The sequence below is a fragment of the Gopherus evgoodei genome, unplaced genomic scaffold (genome assembly GCF_007399415.2).
Source record: "Gopherus evgoodei ecotype Sinaloan lineage unplaced genomic scaffold, rGopEvg1_v1.p scaffold_74_arrow_ctg1, whole genome shotgun sequence".
NCBI lineage: Eukaryota > Metazoa > Chordata > Testudines > Testudinidae > Gopherus > Gopherus evgoodei.
Window position 1 is genome coordinate 179285 of NW_022060095.1, and position 27975 is coordinate 207259.

At 47.6% G+C, this 27975-nt stretch overlaps 1 protein-coding gene across 1 annotated transcript; it reads left to right on the forward strand.

Moving 5' to 3' along the window:
* Positions 1–114: 114 nt before the first annotated feature.
* On the forward strand, positions 115–26671 carry LOC115643858 (zinc finger protein 250-like). The gene is made up of 7 exons (XM_030547855.1): positions 115–162; positions 7188–7267; positions 22751–22867; positions 23237–23638; positions 23891–24226; positions 24311–24610; positions 26088–26671. Exons 1-7 carry the CDS (start codon positions 116–118, stop codon positions 26669–26671), a joined length of 1866 nt encoding a protein of 621 aa, XP_030403715.1. The 5' UTR covers position 115.
* The last annotated feature ends 1304 nt before the right edge of the window (positions 26672–27975 follow it).

Below are 27975 nucleotides of genomic sequence, written 5' to 3' on the forward strand. Positions count from 1 at the left end.
AAAGAGAAGACGGAAGAGCCCCGGGGCAGGCTGGGAGATGTAGTTCCTGACTCTCCCTGGACTGGAAGTGACTTTCGCGGGGCCGGGAAGGGTTGGTGCCTTTGCAGCTCTGGGCATGCGCAGATCCCGGCGGGCGAGACCTTGTTTAGCTGCGGCCTCCAGGTACCGGAGCGGGCCCTGGGGCGGGGCCGGGCGGTGACTCTGCCCCAGTGTCCGTGGGGGGGGGACCCGGCATGTCGCAGCGCCGGGATCTGCTCCCTGCGGGCAGCGCCCGCTGGGGGGCTCGGAGCTGCTGTCCCTGCAGGAGCCCAGCGCCCCCCGGGCCCGGCCAGGCTCTGCCCTGGGGCCTCACGGCGGGTCCCGGGGGGAGGGGCCCGGCCCCACTGGGGTCCCTGCGTGGGGCCGGGCGGGGGCTGCCGGGGGGTGAGACCGGGCTGGGGGGAGACCTGGGGAAGGGGCGGGTGGAAAATGCCTGTGCAGCCCGGACATGGCTGAGCGGGCTGTGTGTGGAGAAGAGCAGGTGACCCCCCGGGGAGCGGGGAGAGAAAGCGGGGGGCTGAGATCTCCACGGATTTGCCGCTGCCCCTCCCGTGGGGACCCCCATCCTCTCCCATCCTGCCGCCTTTCTCGCTAGAGAGCAACGAGCAACATCCAGGGTGACCCCCCCTTCCCTCAAATCCCTGAGAAATTCCCTGTTCCCTTCCCCCGATTGTGCCCCATTTTCTCTCCACTTCGCCAACGGCCAATTCAGATCTCAGGTTTGGGGTGTTTCCCCCCATTTGTCCTTGTTTAGGTGGGAAATGGTTCCCCTGGGTGATTTCTGAACTGGGCAGAGGGTTAATGGGCAGAGGCTGGGGGCCCTGAGACAGGGACACCTCTGGGCTGGGCAGGGGGGCGGAGGGGACACTGTCTGCTGGCAACAGGGAATGGAAAGGTCCAGGAAGGGGAGGGAGGAACAAGTGTCCCCCATGGAAATGACCCAGCCCCAGGTTTCCCAGTCCAGCTACTTCCCCTCCCCCACCCTGCCCAACCCAACAGCCCCCCCACTGCTTGCTAGTCACATTCCCAGACCTCACTGTCAGCCTCTCTCCACAGCCAGTGACCTGGCTCCAGCCTCACTCCTTTCTCCTGTAAAAAGACATCACCCAGGGCTTCCTCCTGGTCATGTGAATGTGAGGCAAGAAGAATCCATCTCATTCTGTTGTTGATTGAATGAATATCTCTGCATAATCCTCTCAAATTCCCCTCCTTTCTCTTGAACTGTTGAATGATGGCATAAAATCTCCCCAGATGTTGCTGCTTCTTTCTTACATTGGCAAATATTTAGTTTGTGCCCCATTTTCTCCTCAGTTCTGAAATACTGATATCAAATTCTTGAAAATCTTCCCACTTTTCTCCACAGGTGTCTGACTGAGATCAGGGCTCATATCATACAGAGCATGGCTCAGGCCTTCCCTGAGATCAGGCCCCCCAGTGTGCCGGGCACTGCACAAACCCTGACCAAGTTTGGGGCACTGGTTGTGCCAGGAACTGCACAGACCCCTACAGAGAGCAGGGACCTTGTTGTTCCTGGAGCTGCAGCGACCCCAGCTGAGATCTGGGCCCTGTTCTGCCAGGTGCTGCAGAGACCCCAACAGAGGTCGGACCCCACTGTTTTGACAGGTGCCGTGGAGACCCCAAGCCAGATGTACGCCCATGTTGTGCTGGGCGCTGCAAAGACCCCATCTGACATCAGGCCCCCCATTGTGCCAGGTAAAACTGAGACCTGGACCAAAATCACGGCTCCCCTTTTGCCAGGCAACTCACGACTGTGGTACAGATTTGTGCCTTCATTGTGCTGGGCACCTCAGAGACCTCGACTGAGATCTGTGTCCCTTTTGGGCCTGGCACTGCACTGACCCCGACCCAGATCACTCCCCATCACTGTACTGGGCACCGCAGAGACCCTGACAGAAATCCTGCCCCCACATTTTGCCAGATGCTGCAGGGGCCCTAAACAAAATCGGGGATCCTATAATGACAGGAGTTGCAGAGACCCTGACTGAGGTCAGGCCCCCTGTTGTGCAGGGTTCCTGCACAGACACTGACCAAGTTAAATGGTGCTGAACAGACAGCAAGGGTATCTCTGCCCTGCCATTAAAAACCCCCAGCAGGCCCATGCCAGCTGACTCAAGCTCACGGGGCTCAGATGAAGAGTCTGTTTAATTGCAGTGTAGATGTCTGGGTTCCTTTCCAGTAACAGAAAATATTGTATTAATATTTGCAATGAGAGCATGACTGTTTCTAGTTCATTCATAGATTTGTTTAGCATCTTAAAGCTGAGCTGTGTGCGCAGATAATATGCATGCAAGAGGGATAGTTTTGTAAGTAGAGTTGGTCTCTCCAGTTAACTCCTGCTCCAGTCCTGGCATGGTTGGCAGGTGTGAAGGGGCTGGACCAGTCCAGACTAAAACAGCAGGGATAGCTCAGTGGTTTGAGTATTAGCCTACTAAATCCAGGGTTATGAGTTCATTGCTTGAGGGGGCCCCTTAGGGATTTGGGGCAAAATCAGTACTTGGTCCTGCTAGTGAAGGCAGGGGGCAGGACTTGATGACCTTTCGAGGTCCCTTCCAGCTCTATGAAATGTGTATATCTCAAATTATTATTGTTATAACCCCTTCTGTGCCAGCATGGGGTTTATATAGCCCTTCACAGGCACCCGGGACTCACTCCCTATCAGTGTTCTACAGACAAAACTACACAGGATCTTTTCAGGGGGCAAGACAAAGATGCCACATTTATTATGATGATAATCTGATTTATGACCAATAACTAATATCTTAATCCTTATACGCGCACATTATACCTAATACCTATACACACACACACACACACACATCCATCAGATGTTCTGCAGCTAGTGCATAGTTACCAGTCCTGAAGATAGCTGAAGTTCATGGCTTGATTTTGCAGCTTGGGTTCGTAGCTTGTGGTGGTAACTGGCCAGTAAAGCTGGGCACAAGGACGAGCTGGGTCTCTGTTGGGCATGCACAGATGTCCTTCTATGTTGGCAACAGAATGTTACCCTCCAAAGTCTTTCATCTCACCCATCCTTTTTGTAGGCTTGAGTTTGAATACAGAGTCTATAGGTCTTTCTGTGTCTCACTGCCTCTGGGTTTGGTGATTGATCACTCATCAATTGCAGGCGTGACTTTCAGCCTTGGACCTGGCTTTGATCTTTCTTCTATTGTATCTTTTCTTTTTAGGGTGGACACTTCTTACTTTGTTAGGGCTCTTGTCTGCATCTTCAGCTCTTGGTGTTCGAACTTTATTTCATCAGGATAGGTTGGGGCTGGAGGTTGATTCCATCATCCATCCATACCTCATTCACACATCTAAACTAAACTAATAAGAGTACAGCAGGGTTTGCGAAAATGAAGGTTGGAGGAAGCTTTTACAAAATGGGGTGAGCGTTTTAAAATGGGGTTTGAATTACAATATGGCAAACAGTGAACAGAAGTTACAATATAGACCAGTGTAGTGAATGGTGAACAGAAGTTACATTAATAAAGTGAATAATTAAAAACTTATATATACCTGCCCCTGGAAATTTCCACCACATGCATCTGAAGAAGTGGGTATTCACCCACGAAAGCTCATGCTCCAAAACATCTGTTAGTCTATAAGGTGCCACAGGATTCTTTGTTGCTTTTACAGATCCAGACTAACACGGCTACCCCTCTGATAATTAAAATCATTTTCATTTATCAGTTCTACATCAGCCCCATACCTGATGTGATGGGGTGACCCAGTGGCAGCATTGCCTTTGAGGGTGCTGCTCCCACTCCCTCCCCTCCCCCTTTACTGCCACCACAATGCCTGTCACCTTCACTTCCTGAGGAGTGACCCCAGAAGGTGTGTTTTGTTATCCCTCTCCCTACCGCCCCCCCAGGAGCCATTGTGCACCCTCTGTCACTCACCTCTGTCTCAGGAGACAAGGCGGGTCATGGGGTAGGGGTGATGCTATGCTGGAGATCCATCGTCACTGAAGGAGCGGCAGCCTTGACCCTCCTTGAAAGTTGCAGGGATGCTGATGTGCACTGGAGGAGAACTGGGGCTTGACTGAGTCCACAGACCATTTGGCCCATGCTGTGTTCCTGTAAAGCCTGCTCTGCAGTGCTGCAAAATGCTGCTGGTGGCGTTGCGCCCGTAAGTCTTTGTAACGCTGTCTCCAGTGACTCGAGAGCATGAGCACCAGCCTCAGGTAGACTGGTATGAAGCAGGGCGCAAACCCCAAATTGGTTGTGAGGTCTGTATGGAGATTTCACCACCCAAGAATCCAGTGTGAACGCTTCAGGCTCTGTAACAGCATTAACATGGAATCACAGACAGTTCCGTTGGCTCATCCCATATATCTCACCACACAGTTGAGCCAACCTTTGTGACAAATGGTCCCTTACACCCCCAACATGCTGTAAAAACTCCACGGCCCACATGGATCACAATAACTGGTATTTTGCATACAGAAGCCAGGGCTGGCGTTAGGGGGTAGCAGCCAGGGCAGTTGCCTGGGGCCCCATTCCACAGGGGCCCATACAAAGCTACATTGCTTAGACTTTAGCTTCAGCCTTGGGTAGTGGGGCTCAGAGCCCAGGATTTCAGCACCATGTGCTGGGACTTCAGTTTTCTGCCCTGGGCCTCAGCGAGTCTAATGCTAGCCTTGTTTGGCGGCCCCCCTGAAACCTGCTAGTGGCCCCCAGCAGGCCCCCGACTCCTGGTTGAGAGCCACTGCCTTACACCATGAATCACAGCAATGTTCAGGTTACTGCCAGTACCAAAGGACCAGTCACTTCCTTAGGTTAATTGATTCTTACATCTTCTAACAAAGACAACACTTGTAGTCAGTCCTATCATAACCTGTATTAAGATTTATTTAAAAGGAAATGAGAGTTGTTTACAAAGCTAAAGCAGATGCAAACAAGTTAGAGTCTTAAATTTCAAAAGGTAATGGAAGCTTCTATAATAAGCAAGCTCTACATATTCTTTAGGACTAACCAGCTGGGGATCTCTTGCTTATGCCTAGAAACTTTGTCCCCCAGAGTCCAGGCAGCATACAGATAATCAGTTCCTTTTGCATGGGGTTTTTCATCCTCTTCCTACCATGTGCTGTTAGTTGCAAACTCAGCTACTGGGAGGTCAAGAGCACAACAACAGTCTTGTGTCGTCTTTAACATCCCATAATAGTCTATCTGGTGTTGATGGACCCTTCCTGCCAGGCAGGGTGTAATGCGTTCTGTTGCCAATCAGCACTTTGCATAGGTAACGTCTCTTTCCTGTCTGGTGATTTACAGAGCCACAGAGGCTCACAATGCAACTAGTCAGATGTTAACCCAGGCAGCAACTCACAAGCATTCAATGAAGTCCAAACACTAAACACATCCTTATGCTCACAGTCTGTATAAGGAGTATCTACTCATTTGGACTCACTGGGGAACCACAGAAAGAAACAACATGTGCTGAGGCAAGAAGGCCCAGTCTCAGAGCCCCAGGGGTCATGCTTCCCAAAAGCTAAAACTTGGCCTAGCCGATGAAAGGGGCACTCCCAGGAGAGACTGTATAAAGGCTGGAGCATCAAATAACTTAGTTAACCTGAGAGAGCTGCCTTGGGAACAATGACAGGGAGAATCCCCAGAGTGACTCCTTTGATTCTGCTTGTCTCTGGCCTTTGGTTCACAGAATCACAGAACTGGAAGGGACCTCGAGAGGGAGCTAGTCCAGTCCGCTGCACTCAAGTCAGGATGAAGTATTATCTAGACCAGGAGTGGCCAAACTGAGCCTGAGAAGGAGCCAGAATTTACCAATGTACATTGCCAAAGAATCACAGTAATACCTCAGCAGCCCCATATCAGCTCCCACCCATGGGAAGCCACAGTAATTAGCACCTCCCTCTCCCTCCCCACACCTCTCAATCAGCTGTTCATGCTATGCAAGACAGTCGCGGGGGGGCGGGATAATGGAGCGAGGGCACTGCTGACTCAGAGAAGGGAGTAGGAAGGGGTGGAGTGGGGGCAGGGCCTGTAGCTGAGTAGTGAGCACACCCAGCACATTGGAAAGTTGGTGCCTGTAGCTTGAATCCCGGAGTTGTTACCTATACAAGGAGCTGCATATTAAATTATAAAGGCCACCCCTGATCTAGACCATTCCTGAGAGCTGTTTGTCCAGCCTGCTCTTAAAAATCCCCAAAGATGGAGATTCCACAACCTCCCTAGGCAATTTATTCCAGTGCTTAACCACCCTGACAGTTAGGGAGCTTTTCCTAATGTCCAACCTAAACCTTCCTTGCTGCAATTTAAGCCCATTGCTTCTTATCCTATCCTCAGAGGTTAAGAAGAACAATGTTTCTCCTTCCTCCTTGAAGTGAACTTTTATGTACTTGAAAGCTGATCAGGACTCCAGACTAAACAAACACAATTTTTTCCGTCTTCCCTCATAGGTATGTTCTCTAGACCTTTAATCATTTTTGTTGCTCTTCTCTGGACTTTCTCCAATTTTTCCACATCTTTCCTGAAATGTGGGGCCCAGAACTGGACACACCACTGCAGTTGAGACCTAATCAGTGCGGAGTAGAGCGGAAGAATTACTTCTCGTGTCTTGCTTACAATACTCCTGCTAATACATCTCAGAATTATACTTGGGTTTTTTGCAACAGTGTAACACTGTTGACTGATATTTAGCTTGTGATTCACTGTGACTCCCAGATCTGTTCCTGCAGTGCTCCTTCCTAGGCAGTCATTTCCTGTCTTATATATGTGCAACTGATTGTTCCTTCCTAAGTGGAGTACTTTGGATTTGTCCTTATTGAATTTCATCCTATATACTTCAGACCATTTCTCCAGTTTGTCCAGATGATTTTGACTTTTTTATTCTATCCTCCAAAGCACTTGCAACCCCTCCAATCTTGGTATCGTCCACAAACTTTATAAGTGTACAGAGCGACTCTGCTACTGGGAAGGTTTCACTATGTCTCAGTGGGTTATACTCTGGTGACAGGGGGCTACGCCTGTACTGGAATAAGGTCACTCTGTGCTTCACAGTGTGGCAGAATCTAGAATGTCCACTACCAGGGAAAATTGCTGGGGGGAATCGACATGTGGAAAGGACAGAAACCCTGTGTGAATTCTCTCACGTTGCCCTTCTCGCCCTGGCAGGCTACAGATTGTCCACATTTTGCCTCAAATCATCTTGTCCTCCCAGGGGGAAGGAAATGGCTGCAGTGGAACTGGCTCAGGTAAGGGATTATCAGGGAGCTGGTGGTGGGTTCTGCTTGGAGGGAGAGGAGAAGTAAATGTATAGAAGAGTGGGATCTGCTAGAGGTAGTGGGAAGCAGGAACTATCTAGGGTGTGGAATGGGAGGGGAAAGGATGTGACAAACCTGCTGAGACTTGTGTAAGGTAGGGTGTGATGGGTTGTCACCCGGGGATGCAGTCTGGGGGGCTTCTGGGAACCGCTGTGCCCTCTAACCCTCAAACTGGGCTGGCCCTTCTCACACTGCTTTGCTGGAGATTCAGCCAGCCTGTCCAGGCCCTATAACAGGACAGCAGGTGATGCCATGCATCCAACTAAGCTACCTGAGTGATTTACCTAAGCCACAGATAGACGACAGCCAATTTCCCAGCGAAAAGTGATAGCAAACAGATCAAAGCAGATTACTTAGCAAATAACCAAAAACTCAGACTAAGCCTAACATACTATCTGGATAGAATCTGAATTAGCAATTTCTCACCCTGACTGATGATACAAGCAGTCCACCAAGTTTCCATACACAAGCTAGAAATCCCTTTACCCTGGGACCAACACTTTCCCCCAGTTCAGTCTTTGTTCCTCAGGTGTTTCCAGGAGTTTTCTTGTGTGCGGAATGAGGCCAAGAGCTGATGTCACACCCCACCTTATGTAGCTTTTCCATATGGAAGGAACCCTTTGTTCCAAACTCAGTTCCAAGTCCAGTTTGTGGAAAAATACAAAGATACCAAAATGGAGTGTAGTGTCATGTGGTATGATCACGTGCCCTACAATGGCCTGCTGAGTCATAGTAAGCATGACTCCTACGCTGGCTGAAACATTCACAGGAAGGCTAAACTCTTCCACGGTCCATTGTCTTTCTTGATGAGCCATTAACACTGTCTAGCTTCTTTGTTGTACCTGAAAGGCTCGTTATGAGTGTTACCCAGAGTAAGCACATTTGAAAGACAGATACGTAGTCAATATCCATAACTTCAGATACAAACATAATACATGCACATAAATAGGACAATCATATTCAGCAACTCATAACTTTTCCAATGACACGGAACATGACGCATCTTGCACTAAATCGATCATAATTATGTCCTTATCATTTTATAATCATACCACTATGCTGAATGTGGGGTGTAGTGTCAGGGCCTAATTTCAAGGCACAGGAATTGGGAATAGAACTTCCTCTCTTTGAGGAACAGGAAATAAGCCTCCAACCAGGGCTGGGACAATTTCCCAGACTCCCAATGCTGGAACCTAAATCTACTGAAACTTCATTATTTACCACCACGCCCAATGTTTGTGGCAACTGAAAACTTTATCAGTGATGATTTTATATTCTCTTCCAGACCATTGATAAGAATGTTAAATAGCACAGAGTGAAGAACCAATCCTTGTGGGAACCTGCTAGAAAGAACTCTACTTGACCATGGTTCCCATTTACAATCATAGTTTTTAATCTATTTAATGTATGCTGTGTTTATTTTGTATCTTTCTAGTTTTCTAGACAAAATGTTGTGCCAAACCAAGTCATATGCCTTACAGAAGTCTTGGTATATTACATCAATACTATTAGCTGCAACCAAACTTTTGATCTCATCCAATAAGGATATCCAGTGTTTTTGATTGGATCTGTTGTCTCTGAACCTTTGTTAATTGGTACTAATTATATTACCCTCCTTTAATTTTTTATTAATTAAATCCATATTTGCTGCTCCATTATCTTGGCCAGTACTGATGTCAGACTCACACTCTTGTAATTAGCTGGGTCATCTTTTTTACACTTATTAAATATTGGCACAGCATTAGCTTTATTCCAGTTATTTGGAATTTCCTCAATGTTCCAAGTCCTAATTAAAATCAATATTAACAAAAAGTCCTCCACACTCCTCCACCAGGTCTTTCAAAACTCTTGGATACAAATTATCTGGACCTGCTTATTTAAACCTGTCTATCTGTAATCCTCGTCAGTTATTGTTGGGATGGAAAGACTGTTGTCGTCAATATCTTATATGACTTAGGATATCTCCATTAATTTAATTTATCTCCTAGAACTGGAAGGGACCTTGAAAGGTCATAGAGTCCAGCCCTCTGCCTTCACTAGCAGGACCAAGTACTGATTTTGCCCCGGATCCCTAAGTGGCCCCCTCAAGGATTGAACTAAACCCTGGGTTTAGCAGGCCAATGCTCAAACCCCTGAGCTCTCCCTCCCCCCTATACATCATCTGTTTTTCTCCAAATCCAGGAGTGAAATATTTATTGATGACTTTTACCTCTTCTGCGTTATGTTTGATAATTCTGCCATTTCCATCTAGTAATTTACCACTACCATTGTTAGGGATTATTTTTGTACTTAATTCACTTTTTAAAAACTTCCTTCTTATTTTCATTGGTTGATCATTGATTTCTGATAGCACAAACTTTCTACAATTCTGACTTTCTAACTTCTATTCTTTACTATTGACTTCCTGTTTCTTCCATATATTTAATTTGGAGAGTGTTAGGATTCCTACATCAGGGTCCAGAGACAGCCCCATCTCCTAGATCTAGCCCTGGCTAGTAGGTATGTGATAAGTGTGACTACCCTGCCTCCGTCTGTCAGCTGGGAGATGCAAAGGTTCTCTCTTTCTACCCTCTGATGCCTCCTGGCTGCTCTAAGCAAGGTGGGGTGGGACTCTGTTAACATGTGTCTCCCGGAGCTTCCATTTACCTGGTGCTGCTGTTCTCTGAATAGTGGGGCTGTGAGTGTGGCAGCAGGTCCTGATTGTTGGACTCTTTCTTTTTCAGGGGCCGGTGACCTTTGAGGAGGTGGCTGTGTATTTTACCAGGGGAGAGGGGGCTCTGCTGGACCCCACTCAGAGAGCCCTCTACAGGGACGTCATGCAGGAGAACTATGAGACGGTGGTCTTGCTGGGTAAGGAGTCCTGTCCCCTGGGTTATTAGAAGTTGTTGGGTCTCTAAAGAACCTGAGTAGTAATAACTTTATATCTTTACTTGTCATACAAGTTTTGCAGGTTTCCTTGCCCCCCTTTTTTTGCCTAGTGTCATTTTTGGACATGTGCCTTTTTGGTACCATCAGTCATTTTAAAATTGCATTTAATGTATTCTTATTGGCTACATTAGTAACCGTATTAATAACTGTAGCTTACATGCCTTTTCCTCATTTTAAGAGGAAAATAGCTGCCTATAGAATTCTAAATTGAGTAATTAGGTGTATGACTCATGCATGGTTTGTGTGACAGTCAGATGAGCTCTTTTAGGAGAGCGTGTAATGTTGCCATTCAGGGTCCCATGGGTGAAGGGATAAGAGAGCCATGGGAGGGGCAGAGAAGAGGGGGGAGTAGATAATTCTGCGGTGCCAGGACATGGGGAGGGAGTGTGCAGGGTTAGAGCTAAGAAGCAGCAGGGAGGTAGGAGGTAGTGAGAGATGAGGAGAAAATACAAGAAGTTCCCAAGGTGCCGGGAGGTGGTGCTGGCTGAAAGTAATGGAGAGAAGGGGAGGGGAGTGTGGAGGAAGGCACCCAGGAAGTTGTCTGCATGGGTCAGTGGGAGAGAGGAGAGGTTTGGGGATCTAGAGCTGTGGAGAATTGCAGACCCTGTCCACCGATGCTGAGTCCTTGCTGTATCCTCCCTCTCATAGCAGGGCCGCTACCCAGGCACAAATGGGCACTTTGTTGATGATGTCACAGGGTGGTAATGTAGCCTGTACAATTTTTACACCTATAAGATTATGTATTCCAAACGGCTTCACACCAGTCAGGCTTATCTCTATACGCCAGTACAATCTGTTCCCCAGTGTTCCATTTCCACTCTGATGCTGCGGAGTGTTTACTCCTGTCTCCCTTCCCAGCTCTGATGCCTCAGAGCCTTGCCTGTATCCCTGTTCCCGTACCCCCCCTAACAAAGATTCGACATTTGTGGGGTCTCATCTGGACTACTGTGTCCAGTTTTGGGCCCAACACTATAAGAAGGATATGGAAAAATTGGAAAGCATCCAGTGAAGGACAACAAAAATGACTAGGGGACATGACTTCTGAGGAGAGGCTGAGGGAACTGGGATTATTTAGTCTGCAGAAGAGAAGAATGAGGGGGGATTTGATAGCTGCTTTCAGCTACCTGAAGGGGGGTTCCGAAGAGGATGGATCTAGTCTTTTCTCAGTGGTAGCAGATGACAGACAAAGAGTAATGGTTTCAAGTTGCAGTGGGGGAGGTTTAGGTTTATGTTGGATATTAGGAAACACTATTTCACAAGTGGGGAAGCACTGGAATGAGTTCCCTCGGGAGGTGGTGGAATCTCCTTCCTTAGAGGTTTTTAAGATCAGGCTTGATAAAGCCCTAGCTGAGATGATACAGGGTATGGCTACACTTTCAGCTGTACAGCGCTGTCACGGGAGCACTCCCACGGCAGCGCTTTGAAATGCGAGTGTAGTCGCGGCTCCAGCCAGCACTGGGAGAGAGCTCTCCCAGCGCTGCAGGTACTCCATGTAGCCCCGAGGATTAATCTGTTGGTCTGTATAAATATCTTTCTTATGTATTTAAGAATTTAAGTATGTAATAGTCTTATAGATTTATATTAATGTAACCCTTCTGCTCCTCTGAATTGGCAGCAACAAGGGCCGGGTTCAGTATCCAGGGGTTCCGTTTCAATAACACCATGCATAACCGGCTCGAGCCCCCACCCAGTGACCTGGGACACTTACATACCACACCCCCCTGGGTGCCTCTAGGAGGCAATACTTCCCCTCTCGCAAGCACGGAGTCTGAGTGTAGCAAAATCTTTTTAATAAAGGAAGGAAACAATGCGGCATCCCGCTGGAGAAACACCCCAAACAGGATTATAACACAAAACATAAACAAAAAAAACCCACCCCCAGGTACGTTTGGCAATATCCTTTTCCCCTTTGGGTCCAATCACCCCAAAGCCCAACAACCCAAAAGTCTCTGGTCAGTGCCACCCCAGAATTCGAGAGTTTATCTGCAGAGTTTTACCGCCCCCCAGCCTGGGTGGAAAAGAGGGGGTGGGAGTCCACACAGGGTGTTAAGGGGCACCTTACATGGGCCAGGGCCAACTGCTCTGCCTCTCCGTGGAGTTCTGCTGTAGCCTTCACCATAACCGGCAGTGCCACTCCTCCAGCTGTCCCTGCAAACCGCTTCACTCCGCTCACTGTTCCATTGGCTGCTCCAACACGCTGCAAATTGCTCTGCTCTGCTCACTGCTTAATGATAGGTCTTCAGGCTCCCCCACTAGTTAACATAGTGCTCTGTGATCTCAATTCAGCTCTTTCAGTGATTTCAGCTCTTAGCAGGGGAACCTTGGTGCTGGTGCACCATTGGCCCAACTCAGCAGTCTCTAGATAGAGTCCTAATAGAATAAAAAATTAGCTCTACTCTTTAACATTGGAGAGAGGAGAATGTGCAATTAGTGTTTCAGGCCCTCAAAAGGTGCCCATACCATTAGGTGTACACACCACTCCCCAACCTCTCTTAATTCATGGGGTTTTGGAACCCATGTCCCATGTTTGGCAAGTACCACCCAACTGAGGTTGAGTCATTTCTGTCACAAAGCAGTCCCACAGCTCCCCATTCACACAATCAGGGTGACAAACTTTTTTTCCTCCTGCCCCAATAACAAAGAAATTGGGGATCCCAGAGCTGTTAAAATCACCATCCCAAGCTGCTGTGGGGTTATGCTAAATGAGGGATGGATGCCAATGCAAATTCTTGAAATTCTTTCCACACTCTCTACAGTTCACCACCAGATATCAGGGTAGCGCTCATCCTGACTCTGCTTAATCAAGAATAAGTTTGGCTGAAATGCAAAGAAACCTACAGGTCAAACATCCTGTATGACGCTAAGGCAACTTCAGCACATTTTGGGACCCTTACTCAGAAAAGTAATAATAGACAAAATACCTGCGCAGATGTCTGGAGAACTTTAACTGAACCAAGAATAGTAAAGGGTGGAAAAAAGGGATTTTTGCCCACAAATCTAACAAGTACACCACAAATGCATACATACCTGTCATTCATACGCACATAAATGTTAGCCTATGAGGCAGGCATACCCTAACATTTCCGTGAGGGGAAGATGAAATTTGGGCATAAGAGGAAGAATTTCCGACCAATGCTCTATAAAAGGTAAGACAATTTACCATTAAACAGGCAATTCTGCACATCTGTCTGCTCCTGTCTACACCTTCATTGCCTCCACCTTCCACAATACCCTCATCTATGTATCGATGTCACCCATTTATGACGGCTGTTAACTATTAATAATCTGTAGTATTATTTCTTTTCAAAACTGTAAGTGAAAAGAGATTCAATCTCTCTTGTATTTCATTTTAGTTAAAGCATTTAGCATATATAGAGTTAAATTAGAACACAGACAATTTTGAAGTAACTTCCTCTGCCAGAGGTGTGAAAAACGCCCAAGGTGCCGCTGCACCACAGCGAGTAAGTGTATTATCATAAATATATCTCTTATAGAACTGTGATATTTTGTAACTTTGTAATCTTGAACTGTTTTAACATTTGCTTATTATTTCATTGACTTTAATAAAAAGATCATTATGACTATATCTGTCTCAGTGTAAGCGCCTGTCATATACCCCAAAGTTTCTTTTATAAGCTCTGTGAAGCCTGATTCAGGATGAACTTTATTTTCTAATCAAACATATTGGTGACCCAAACCTATACTAATTAATATCCAGTAATTATTATTATTATTATTATTATTATTATTATTAATCAATTAAAATTACATCAAGACTACTAACATACCCCAAATCAGGCTACATCCACCTCCCCGTGGGGATTAGCTTACAGTGCTGGAAGCCATGCTCCCAGTGCTGGGGCACTGTTTACACTGGCACTTTACAGCGCTGTAACTTGCTGCGCTCAGGGGGGTGTTTTTTCACACCCCTGAGCGAGAAAGTTGCAGCGCTGTAAAGCACCAGTGTAGCCAAGCCCTTAGTTGGGGATTGGTCCTGCTTTGAGCAGGGGGTGGGACTAGATGACCTTCCAAGATCCCTTCCAACCCTGATATTCTATGATTCCAATTTCCTTTCCCTCTCCTGTTTGACCTCATTTACAGGGTAATATTCTCAGCTATACCTTAACCAATCATTGTGCTGAAGTTTAACTAACCAATTCTAACATATTGTGACATAATTCTCTGTGAAGGTGTCGGCCACCTTTCAGAAGTGCTGTGCCAAGTCTTCATTTACTCACTCTAATTTAAGGTTTCACATGCCAGTAATACATTTTAACGTTTTTAGATGGTCTCTTTCTATAAGTCTATAATACATAATTAAACTATTGTATGTAAAGTCAATAAGGTTTTTAAAATGTTTAAAAAGCTTCATTTAAAATTAAATTAAAATGCAGAGCACCCCTGACCGGTGGCCAGGACCTGGGCAGTGTGAGTGCCACTGAAAATCAGCTCATGTGCTGCCATAGGGTGCCTACTCCTGCTCTAACCAGTTATAAACCACTACCTTAATTAACTTACACCTAGCAACATTAATTATACAGGAGAGAGAAACGATTAGAGAACCAGACTGATTAACAAAGTAAAAGTGGGGGCCATAAAGATAAAGCAATACAGAAATGAAGGTTTCACAACCATTGATAAGTGATTTCTTGCCAGACAGAGTGCTATCAAATTAAGGTTTCTTTAACCATCTTAAGATCCGGGACTACAGGAGAACTGTAACGGGGAGGAAAGGCACCGAGCAATGGCCCGAGGCCAAGAAGGGACCTGGGGGGGTGGGAAGAGAGGTGGGGGGGCCGACCAAATAGCCCCAGGCAGAGGATTACAACCTGAATAAGAGGGCGGTGTTATAAGTGTGGGGAATTGGGGCATCTAGCAGCCCAATGCCCCAGCAGGGAAGAACCTATGCAGTGTAATCTGGGGAATTATTGGGAGCAATGTGGCCTAATTGGCTTGGTAGGGGTCACAATGACCTCACATGGATATACAAAGTCAGTAAAAATGAATGGTATTAAGACCATAGCATTAATAGATTCTGGGAGTGCTGTCACGCTGATCTCGGGGAAGTTGGTGGTGCGAGACCAACTAACCCGGGCCAAAAACAGGGGTAACATGCGTTCATGTCACCCTGAATTTCTACCCCACAGTCCTGGTACAGATAGAGATCCAAGGGAGTATTACCAGGGTAACTGCTGGGGTGGTCCCCAAGCTCCCCTACCCTGTCTTAATTGGTAGGGATTTCCCCGGGTTTGAGAGCTTACTTACCCCACTAGAGCCAGGGAAGGATAGCAACCCCCAGGCTGAGACAGAGGCACCTACAGATAGCTTCACCGCAATGTTTGCTGAATTTGCTCCAGAGTTATTCTCATCCCCTGGGAAACCCCAAAAGTCTGGTCAGGAAAGGAGGTCAGATAAAAGATTAGGGACCAGGATTCTAGCAGAGAATCAAAAAACTTCCCTTGTGGGTAGGCGAACCCATTCAGGAGGCCAGAAGATAATTCAAGCCAGGAATGACTCAGAGGCGGTTCCTAGCCCAAGGAGCAGCAACCCAGGGGTAACAGTGGAAATAGGCCCCCTAGAATTAGGTCAGATCGGTACCGCACTTTAGAATTTCGGGCAGGAACAGGCCAATGATCCGCTATATGCGAATGTGAGGGAGGACATAGAGGAAGTAAATGGCGTACCTGTGGAAGAAAAAATCAAATGCCCAAGGCCATATTATATGCTCAAACGCGATCTCTTGTACAGGATAGAGCAAATACGAGGGGAAGAAGTAGAGCAACTCTTAGTCCCATGGAAACACACAAGGGGAGTACTAGAGTTAGCTCACACTCATCTATTTGGGGGACGTCTAGGAGTAAACTAGACACTGGATAGAGTCCTAAGAAGGTTTTATTGGTTAGGGATACGTGCAGAAATCCAGCGATATAGTGCCTCCTGCCCTGAATGCCAGTCACATAGCCCCCAACCTTACTTGCAGGCCCCATTAGTACCTTTGCCTATTATTGAAGTCCCTTTCGAGAGGATAGCCATGGACATAGTAGGCCCACTGGAAAGATTGGCACGGGGCCACCGAAACGTACTAGTCATCCTTGACTACGGCACGTGATATCCAGAAGCCATTCCTTTAAGAAACTCCACATCCAAGGCAATAGCAAAAGAACTATTACAGGTTTTTGCCAGAGTGGGCATCCCTAAGGAGATCCTGACCGACCCAGGAACCCCTTTCATGTCAAAATTAATGAAGGACTTACGTGCCCTACTCTGCATCCAGGCCATACGGACCTCAGTCTACCATCCACAAACAGATGGACTGGTCGTGCGGTTTAATCGTACCCTTAAAAGTATGATCTGGAAGGTGGTAGCACAGGACGGAAAAGACTGGGATACCCTTCTACCGGATCTAATGTTTGCTATACGGGAAGTCCCCCAGGTGTCCACTGGTTTCTCACCCTTTGAACTACTGTACGGACGCCACCCGCGCGGGATGTTCAATATCGCCAAGGAAGATTCGGAAGAACAACCCAACCCCAGAAAGAATGTCATAGAGCACATGACACAGATGAGAGAGTGAATAACTTGAGTAACTCCTATAGTACGAGAACATTTGGAAAAAGCGCAAGAGGCCCAGCGGACATATTACTACCATCGGGCGAAAGTACGGAGATTTCAGCTGGGGAAACGGGTGATGGTGCTAGTGCCAACAGCAGAAAGCAAACTCCTAGCCAGCTGGCATGGACCATATGAGATAGTGGAAGCCATTGGGGAGGTGGACTATCAGGTCAGACAACCAGACCGCTGAAAGCCAGAGCAAATCTACCATGTCAACTTACTGAAACCCTGGCCTGAGTGAGAGACGTGTCTGGTCATTCGAGGAGCTCCACCCATACAGATGACTCACAGGGGCAGGTAAAGATATCTCCAGAATTAACCCCAGAACAACAAACAGAGGTCATTGAGATGATCCACCAGAACCAGGACATGTTCTGTACACAACTGGGCTGTACAACACTGGTCCAACGTCATATTGTCACCAGCCCCGGAGTAAGGGTGACGATAAGACCATACCAAATACCGGAAGCTAAAAGGGAAGAAATTAGGACAGAAGTGAAGAAGATGCTGGAACTCGGGGTTATTGAAGAATCCCACAGTCAGTGGTCCAGCCCTATCATCCTAGTCCCCAAGCCTGATGGCACCCTGAAGTTTTGCAACAACTTCTGGAAATTGAATGAAGTATCCCAATTCGATGCCTATCTAATACCACGCATTGATGAGCTAGTTGATCAGTTAGGCAAGGCCCGATATCTAACCACTCTGGATCAGACCAAAGAATATTGGCAAATTCTCCTGGCCAAGAATACCAAGGAAAATACTGCTTTCTCTACAGCCAATGACCTGTTTCAATACACTGTCCTCCCTTTCGGACTCCATGGGGCCCCTGCAACGTTCCAACAACTTATGGATAAGTTACTGCGACCCTATGCCAAGTATGCCGCCGCCTATCTAGACGACATAGTCATCCATAGCCCTGACTGGGAAACGCATCTAGGAAATGTAGAAGCAGTGGAATGCTGGCCTCACTGCTAACCTTCTCAAGTGCGTGATAGGACTAGCTGAGGCCAGATGCTTTGGGTATGTAGTAGGGAGAGGTTTGGTGAAACCTCAGTGGAATAAAGTGGAGGCGATACAAGGTTGGCCTCGACCAGTCCGCAAAAAGCAAGTCAGAGCATTTCTAGGGATAGTAGGATACTGTCGGAGATTCATCTCTCATTTCGCCACAAGATCAGGGCCATTGACGGATCTGATAAAAGCTCGGTGCCTCAAGATAGTAAAGTGAACTGATGCGACAGAAGAAGCATTTGCAGATTTAAGGACAGTCCTGTGCTGCCATCCAGTACTCATAGCCCCAGACTTCAAGAAGGAATTCATCCTACAAACAGACGCTTCGGAGGTAGGGCTAGGAGCCATCCTTTCACAGATGGTAGGGGAGGAGGAACACCCAATCTTGTACCTCAGCCGGAAACTCCTCCCCAAGGAACAAAAGTATGCTGTCGTTGAAAAGGAATGTCTGGCGGTAAAATGGGCTATGGAGACTCTCCGCTACTGTCTGCTGGGGTGGCGGTTTACCCTCATGACAGACCACGCCCCGCTCCAGTGGACACACAGAAACAAGGAGAAGAATACAAGAGTGACTAGATGGTTCCTATCCCTGTGGCCCTTCCAGTTCCGGGTACAGCATAGAGCTCGAAGCCAACATGGCAACGCTGATGGCCTATCGCGACAACACTGCCTCTCGTCCCCAGTAGCCCAACCCTATGGTGTTGAGGGGGGAGGGATGTGTGATACAGCATGGCCAGAGGGCAGCAGGAGACGGTTAGAAGGGAACTTTATTCCCTGTAAGGGGAAGAAACTTTGCTATAGATTAACTAGAGCACCTGATGCTAAATAGAGCACCTGAAGCCAATTAGAGCACCTGAAGTCAGTCACATGATAAAAACCCATGCTTCAATCAGACAGCATGGGAGTTGGAACAGAGAACAGTTTTACAGAGTTGGAGCAGAAAGGATTGCTGTTGGAGCAGAGAACAGTTTGAAGGGAAGCTGAGGACAGTTTGGAGAAGTGCTGCTGTGGGCTAAGAAGTCCTAGACTCTAGGTAAGGGACACTTGGCTTGTACAGAGGGAGGGCAGGAATCCCCCCACAAGCTGAAGGGCAGGAGAGGAAAGTAGCCCAGGGGAAGGAAACGTCAGTTCAAGTGGTTCACCATTATCCTCAGGGCCTCTGGGCTGGGATCTGGAGTAGAGAACGGGCCCAGGTCCCTCCCTCTCCGCTCTCCTCCTCTAGGACACTAGTGGGACAATTAATATTCCGATTTAGGGGTAAAGAATAGCACCCTGAACCCCCCCCAAAGAAGAGAAAAGTGCGAGACCCATCATAATAGTGCCTGCAATTTGCCACACAATGTTTACACTACCACAGTCAGTCGACCTACGCTACGCAACTCCAGGTACCTGAATAATGCAGCTGGAGTCAGCGTACCTTAGGTCAAGTTACTGCAGGGTCTACACTGGGGGTGGGGTCGACGGGAGAAAATCCCACATTGACTTACTTTACTCTTCTCATCTGGGTAGAGTTCAGGAGTCAACTGGAGACCGATCTGCAGTCGATTTAGCGGGTGTTTACTAAATTGTATCGCTAAATCGACCACGAGTAGATCAATCTCAGAGCATCGAACCCGACTGTAGTGTAGACCTGCCCTTAATAACCCATTTATTTATGTTCACCTCCTTGCCCCTCAACGCATGTTCCAATCTAATAAGCAATACTCTGACGATGACATTTTCTCTATAGTGCAGGGGTAGGCAACCTATGGCAGGTGTGTCGAAGATGGCGCGCAAGCTGATTTTCAGTGGCACACTCAATGCCTGGGTCCTGGCCACTGGTCTGGGGGGCTCTGCACTTTAATTTAATTTTAATTGAAGCTTTTTAAACATTTTAAAAACTTTCTTTACTTCACATACAACAATAGTTTAGTTATATATTATAGACTTATAGAAAGAAACCTTCTAAAAATGTTAAAATGTATTACTGGCATGCGGAACCTTAAATTAGAGTGAATAAATGAAGACTCGGCACACCACTTCTGAAAGGTTGCCGACCCCTGCTCAAGTGAGTATAAAATTGCCCACAAGACAGGGTGGTCATAGATCATAAACTCAGGTTGGGGTCGCCAGGAGTGAGAGTTCGGTGAGAGTCTTGTCCCCCCTCTCCGCATCAGCCACAAGCTGTCTTCCCTCCAGGATCCTTGGATCTTTGAGCCTCTCCTTCCTGAGGTTGAGTGGCCCAGTTATTGTTTCTTACAGTCTCCTTTTCTGGAAGAATTAGAGGCTGTTGCTCCTGAATTTTAGCATTTAATTCTCCACCCTTCTCCACACACTGGGGGAGTTTAATTCTCTCTCCCATTACACCTGAGTCAGTAGATTTCCTAATTCTCCAAAATGTGCTTTTGCAATGTCACAGTTCAGGGGTAGCTAAGCCTTTGACCTGCCTCAATGTTCTGCTCAAGGAATGCCCTTTCAAGTATCAGGCCTCTAGCCAGCCCTCTCTATGGGAAGGGACCCGCATGCCTCTCCTTTTTGACCAGGGTTTGAGGATTGCAGTTTGTCCTCCACTGTGTTCACTGGACTAACGTCCAGTTCTTGTGCTTTGCTTTCTCTCCAAGGGCTGTGAGCTGTATGTGTCTGATAGAGGTTGGAATTTGGGAGATATTTCTATGATGCCAATACACACCTCAGTTTCCCTCTGTGGTTGGTATTGCTGTGGTTATAAAGAGCAGGAGACATGAGATGTTTTGTTGTGTATCTGTCATGGGATGATATGAATGGGTCATTAAGGACTGGCTGGGACCAATCTACATCAATGGAATACGCTACAGAGACAAGGGAATAATTGTCACCTGTCCATGTGAGGATCTCCGCTTGGCTGAGTGAAGCATACATGGACTCGTTATATTTTAAAGCATACATGGACTCATTATATTTTTAAGAGCAGGAAGAACTGGGCTTGCAGGCGCAAGAAGCTCTACCAGAACGAAGATAAATGGACAGGCACAGTGAAAGGAAACCAGACTGTTTTCTGCAGCAGCCTGGCTCAAGAGCATTGGCTAGTATGGACTATATTGTCTTCTTCACATCTCTGTCCTAATCTAAGGACTTCCCAATGCTCAGCTGACTAATAAGCTCTGCTATGTTTTAAAAGTTTGCCCAGTGTCACAGCAAAAATTTGCTCTGTGCATTGACTGAGGAACAGTCACTGAACAGAACTGTGGTTCAGCTGGACCTGCTGGCAGAGCTCATAGGTTGAAATAGGAGTGTTGAAGCCAGAGGCTCAGTCTCAGGTGTTGTAGGTACATGGTCTATCCTTGTGGAAGAGTGGGAGCCCTTGGGGGAACCTCCCAAAGACTGTTTAAAAGCCAAGGCATTGCACAGATCCTATGGATCCATAACTGTGTGCCTTATGGGGAAAAGATTAAAAAAAATACAGAAATGAGGATTTCACAACCATTGATAAGTGATTTCTTGTCAGACAGAATGCTATCAAACTAAGGTTTCTTTAACCATCTTAAGATTTATTTCTTTATCTGATGGTAATGAGCATAATACAGACAGGATCGTCTTCCTAACAGCCTGTCATAAACAGATAATTAAGGGTTAATGCCTCTTTTACCTGTAAAGGGTTAAGAAGTTCACCTAGCCTAGCTGACACCTGACTAGAGGAACCATTAAGGGAACAAGATGTTTCAAAAGGAAGGAGGGAATTTTCCTTTGTTTAGATTCTGTTTCAGTTTCAGCCAGAGTGAAAAAGATAAGGAACCAGCCTCTTATCAGAGTAGTAAGTTTTAGAAAGGAATAAATAGGTTTATATTTATTTTCCTTTGTAACTTGTCTTTGTGCAACTAGGGGAATTATCAAATTGGGTATTCTTGTGTGTATTAAGGTTTTTGCCCAGGGGAACATCCTGTGTTTTAAATCTATTGTCTGTGAGATTAGCTGGTATGCTGTCTTCCAGAGGTTTTTTTTTTTTCTTTCTTTCTTTTACCTTTCTTTTCTTTAATTAAAAGCCTTCTTTTTAAGAACCTGATTGATTTTTTTTCCCTGTTTTTTTTAGATCCAAGGGAATTGGATCTGAACTCACCAGGGAATTGGTGGAGTCTCTCAAGGCTACTCAGGGAGGGGAAGGTTTTGGAGGGAAAGAGAGTTTTTCAGGTACTCAGAAATCTGGATAGTGGCAGCAATCTAAGCTTACTCAGATCTAAGCTGGTAGTTAAGCTTAGAGGTGTTCATGCAGGTCCCCACATCTGTACCCTAACGTTCAGAGTGGGGGTGAGACGTATGACACAGCCCAATAGCACCTTATTTCAGTGTGACTGGTTTGGGATGTGAGGATGTGACCCTTTGCTTCCCAGCTTTTGACTGCCCCTGCTGCTTAGCCAAAGGCCTTAGCCTAAGAACAAGGCCTCAGACTATCCTAGTGAGAGAAGACCCATACACAGGCAGACTGTCATTTTGATTCTTTGTTTTTATACCCCTGTAAGTAGCTAAGTGATAAAAACACACTTAAGTTTTTAAAGTATAGGCTTTACAGGCAGGCCTGAATATCTCTATTCTAACAGTGGGTTCTACCCCTCCCTTGTTCTGTGTATGTCTTTTCTATTTAGATTGTAAATTCTTCAGGGAATGGGCCATCTACTATTCTCTGTTTGTACTTTGCCTGGCACAATGAGGACCCAGTGTTAGTTGGTCCTTAGGCACTAAGATAATGAATATGATTTATTATAATAATAACAACTCTTCTGCCACTTTTGAGCCAAGGAAGCTGGCCTTGGGATGTTACTGCTTAAAAATGAGCTGGGGTTAAAACCATGGAATATTCTTTGTGACAATTATGCCACAAATTACACTGACCTCCCTTGTTCTCTTTGCTTTGAGCAGGGTTTCCAATTTCCAAACCTGATGTGATCTCACAGCTGGAACAAGGGGAGGAGCCATGGGTCCCGGACCTCCATGGCTCTGAGAAAGAAATGTCCCCGAGAGCTGCCTACACAGGTGAGGAATTGGTTAAACCAGCTCAAAAACTGTTTGGGAATGCAGGAAACATTTGGGATGCCCTACAAAGACCCTCTGAGCTCTCCAAGTTCAGGATTGTTTCCTGCAGTTGTAGAATCATTATGGCAGATGTCACTCATGGCTTCCCTCCTATTCTGACTGACAACTGGCAGCAGGTCCTTCCCTGATCTCGCTTTCCCGTGAGTGTTCTGGTGAGATGCAGACCAAAACTGATCCCTTCCTTTGTCCTCCAGGGAAGGGTTTGGGGAAAATCAGCTCCTGATAGGTTTGATCTCTCCCACACATATTTTGGTTTGTTCACCCCTTTTTCCATTCCTCTCTCTGAGATTTCCTTTCTTTCCGGTGCAGGCAGTGACCTATGTCTGGATTCTCTCTGTTTCCCATCACGTGATAGGATGATGAGTGAGAATGAGGAGAAACCCCATCAGGAAGATGCTGAGCAAGTAGAACCACATGGAACATTTTCAGGAAGATCCAAAGGGAATGTTTCCAGGAGTTGCGCACTTCCAGAAAAAGCGAAAGCCTGTGAGACTCAGGATTGGCTAGAGGAAAATTTCAGTAGCCTCTCAGACCTTATCACAAGTGAGAGAATCAACTTGGAAGAGATACGCTACAGATGCCATGAGTGCAGGAACAGCTTCAGTCAGAGCTCAAACCTTATCACACATCAGACAATCCACACAGGGGAAATGCCCTACACATGCTCTGAGTGTGGGAAAAGCTTCAATCAGAGCTCAAACCTTATCACACATCGGAGAATCCGCACAGGAGAGAAGCCTTACAGATGCTCTGAGTGCGGGAAAAGCTTCAGTCGGAACTCAGACCGTACCAGACATCAGAGAATCCACACGAGAGAGAAGCCCTACACATGCTCTGAGTGCAGGAAAAGCTTCAGTCGGCGATCAGACCTGATCACACATCAGAAAATCCACACAGATGAGACACTCTACACATGCGCTGAGTGTGGGAAATTCTTCAGTCAGAGCTCAAACCTTATCAGACATCGGAGAATCCACACACGAGAGACGCCCTACACATGCTCTGTGTGTGGGAAAAGCTTCAATCAGAGCTCAAACCTTATCAGACATTGGAGAATCCACACAGGAGAGATGCCCTACACATGTTCTGTGTGCAGGAACAGCTTCAGTCAGCGCTCTGACCTTATCACACATCAGACAATCCACACAGGTGAGACACTCTGCACATGCTCTGAGTGTGGGAAAAACTTCAGTTGGCGCTCACATCTTATCACACATCAGACAATCCACACAGGAGAGAAGCCCTACACATGCTCTGAGTGCGGGAAAAGCTTCAGTCGGAGCTCAGACCTTATCACACATGAGAGAATTCACACAGGAGAGAAACCCTACACATGCTCCAGCTGTGGTAAAAACTTCAATCGGCGCTCAAACCTTATCACACATCAGAGAATCCACACGGGAGAGAAGCCCTACACATGCGCCAAGTGTGGTAAAAACTTCAATCGGCGCTCACACCTTATGAAACATCAGAAAATCCACACAAGAGAGAAGTCCTTCACATGCTCTGTGTGCAGGAACAGCTTCAGTCAGCGCTCTGACCTTATCACACATCAGACAATCCACACAGGTGAGACAATCTACACATGTGCTGAGTGTGGGAACAACTTCAGTCGGCGCGCACACTTTATCAGACATCAGAGAATCCACACAGGAGAGAAGCCCTACACATGCTCCAAGTGTGGTAAAAACTTCAATCAGCACTCACACCTTATCACACATCAGAGAATCCACGCAGGAGAGAAACCCTACACGTTATGAGTGTGGGAAAAGCTTCAGTGATGGCTCGGGCCTTATTAGACATCAGAAAATCCACATCAGAGAGAATAATAATAGATCCCTTGAGTAGGACTGGCCAAAGATTTTTGTTTTTTAATCACATTTGACAATTGCACAAAGTGATTTTTGTGTCATCTTCACCGTGGCGCCTGAGCTCCACCAGATCAATTGCCTGCTTCTGCCTTTTGCAATTCACTCTTCTTTGGGGTCAGTCCTGTGATCTTTTCTATCAGCTCCTTTCCTTTTGAGTCATAGGAGTGTGTTTCCCTCCTGCCAGGAATGTTCATCGCCTCCAGGTGGGAGAGAGGTTTGATCCCAACAAGCTACACTGAGACAAAAACTACCTGTGCCTTCTATCCACCAGGGCTGTACATGGTGTTGGCTGCTCAAGTTAGTGATCTTGGTGTAAAAAGACAATTACAGTTGTAGAGCAGATGCAGCCCAGGTGCAGTAATTGGCATTAGCTTTCCCCTTGACCTGACCTACACTCCATCACTTTTCCTAGTCTAAACAAACCCTGAGCATCATGGTTATACTGTTCCCCCATTTCAAACCAATTGTTAGTCATCAAGTTCCCTCTTGGGGAAGAAATTGTTTCATACTCAGTTGCTCTGATGTTGTGTTGGAAAGCAGATATTTTTACTACCATTTTCCTCATTTAAAATATATTGAACTATAACAAAGAGCAGGAACAGGGCAGGGATAGGGAAAAATGTCATTGCACTTGCAGTAACAGCAGAAGTGTTTAGGGTAAATTAGCAGGATTCCCTTATTCTCCATCACCATCCCAATCCCCCCTGTTCTTCTTCGAGTGATTGCTCATATCCGTTCCAGTTAGGTGTGCGTGCCATGCGTGCACACTCGTCGGAAGATTTTTACTCTAGCAACTTCGGTGGGTCGGCAGGTCACCCCTTGGAGTGGCGCTGCCATGTCGCTGGATATATTCCCCTGCCAACCCATCCGCTCCTCAGTTCCTTCTTACCACCCTTGTCGGTCATTGGAACAGTGGAGCGCGGCTTAGCTGTCCTCAACTTCCCTAGCTTCTCTTCATTCACCTGATCTCTTGTTGTGTATAGTTGACTTAGTCCATAGTATAATTAGTTTTATAGTTTATAGTTGTTAGTTAGTTGTTGTGCATAGTTTAGCGGGGTTTGGGCTCTAGCCTTCCCCACACCCGATGCCTGGGCCCATGCCCAGTTCACCAGGGTTTAAACCGTGCTCGTTCTGTAAAAAGCCGATGCCCACAAGCGATCCCCACGACTCTTGCCTAAAGTGCCTCGGGGAATCGCACATCTCCGACAAGTGCCACATTTGCAAGGCCTTTAAGCCGCAGACTAAAAAGGAGAGGGAATTTCGATTAATGACTCTCCTTATGGAGGCAGCCCTTAACCCTCCGTCCTTGGCACCGAGCACTGACAGCACTCCTCCGGCCCCGGACCGCGCTGGCTCTGCCAAGACGCCTCGGCACCGGCCTTCTCCAGTGCAGGGACCTGACCGAAGGCCTTCAACTTCCTCCACACCTTCAGTGCAGACTCATCCGGATCGCCCGGCACCTACCCCTGCCGCGGCACCGACGACCGTGGTACTGTCGACTCCGGTCCTGAGAGGGCCATCGAGTCCGGTTCAGGAGAGCTCCCTGGTGAGACCCATGGTCGAGCTGACTGTCCCCTCGCCGGAGACATTCTCCTCGGCCAGGGACCTTATTGTGATGACTGAATCTGCCCTGCCTCACCCCCCCGGCACCGCCGGTGTGGGTTCTCCCTTCCAGAGGCAAGCCTGCCGCTATGAGGCCTCCTTCACTGGAGTCGATGAGCTGGCACCGGTCCTGATCCATATCCCGGCACCGCTCAAGGTCTCGTGGTCAGTCCCGATCTTGACGCCACTTGCAGTCCCGGCACCGGTCATATTCGCGGCACAGATCCACCTCTCGTCCTGGTCAGTACTCTCAATACCACTCCAGCTCTAGGCACCGCTTCCGGCACCAAGACTCTCGCAGCTGGTCCCATCGCAGATGCTCAAGATCCAGGTCAACCTCCTGGCACCGTGCTGGTTGCAGGTCCCGTACTCGGTCTCGGCACCGATACGATTCCTGGTACCGAAACCCGGCACCGAGTAGATCTCCAATGACGGGAGCGAGCGACTCATACAAGCCTCATTCAGCTCCTCCTTGGCCATCCCGACAGCCGTCCCTATCATCTCAGGCAAACAGTGTATACGCCCTGGACACCAACATGTCTGCTGCCTTGTTCAGCGAGCCCCAGCCTCAAGATCATAGTCTGCAGCAGTGGAGATTCTGGACGCCCTGGGCGTACCATCAGGCCCCAGGACCTCTCCCAGGTCCACCGCCCTCGACGGCCTCGGAACACAGGGCACCGGAGGCCATGATTACCTGCCTTCCCCCTCCTACTATGGAGGAAGAGTTGACCCAGCCTCAGGACTCCGAGCTCCCCAGGGAGATGGACACGATGCTTCAGGCGGAGCCCTCATCAGACCCACTCGTTCCAGGTCTCTCCTCTTCATCCTCCCCGATGAGGCTGTAGCTGGAACCTCGTCAGCCAGCCCTCCTCCAATTGACCTCAGGGCCCACCAGGGCCTCCTCAGGTGTTTTTGCACAGAACATGAACTTACAAGCCGAGGAGGTCCCAGAGGTCCAAGACCCACTGGTGGACATATTGTCATCCGATGCACCCACTAGAGTGGCCCTCCCATTTATCAAGACCATACAGGCCAATGCCACTACAATGTGGCAGTCTCCGGCCTCTGTTCCGCCTGCTGCACGAGGAGTAGAGTGCCAATACATGGTGCCCACAAAGGGCTATGAATATCTATATGTACATCCTCCTCCTTGCTCCCTCGTTGTCCAGTTGGTTAACGAGAGGGAGCGCCGTGGCCAGCGGGCCCCAGCCCCTAAATCAAAGGATGCGAGGCATATGGACTTGCTAGGGTGTAAAGTTTACTCTGCGGGAGCCCTCCAGCTCCCTGTGTCCAACCTGCAAGCCTTCCTTAGCCGCTATAGCTACAACACCTGTTCAGCGGCGGACAAATTTAAGGAGCTGCTTCCACAGGACGCACAGCAGAAGTTCTCGGCGATCCTCGACAAGGGGAAAAAGGTTGCGAGAACTTCCCTCCAAGCTTCCCTGGATGCCGCGGACTCAGCCGCCAGGACTCCAGCCTCTGGCATAACTATGGCCCGTATCTCATGGCTGCAGGTCTCCGGCCTCCCCCTAGAGCTCCAGCACACTATTCAGGACCTTCCATTCGAGGGTCAAG

Excerpts from the sequence above, each read along its gene's own strand:
- LOC115643858 (XM_030547855.1), top strand. The coding sequence starts at position 116 with ATGCGCAGATCCCGGCGGGCGAGACCTTGTTTAGCTGCGGCCTCCAG. Across the intron at positions 23,639-23,890 it reads GAGCTCAAACCTTATCACAC|ATCGGAGAATCCACACACGA; the intron begins ATCGGAGAATCC and ends ACCTTATCAGAC. Across the intron at positions 24,227-24,310 it reads GAGCTCAGACCTTATCACAC|ATCAGAGAATCCACACGGGA; the intron begins ATGAGAGAATTC and ends ACCTTATCACAC.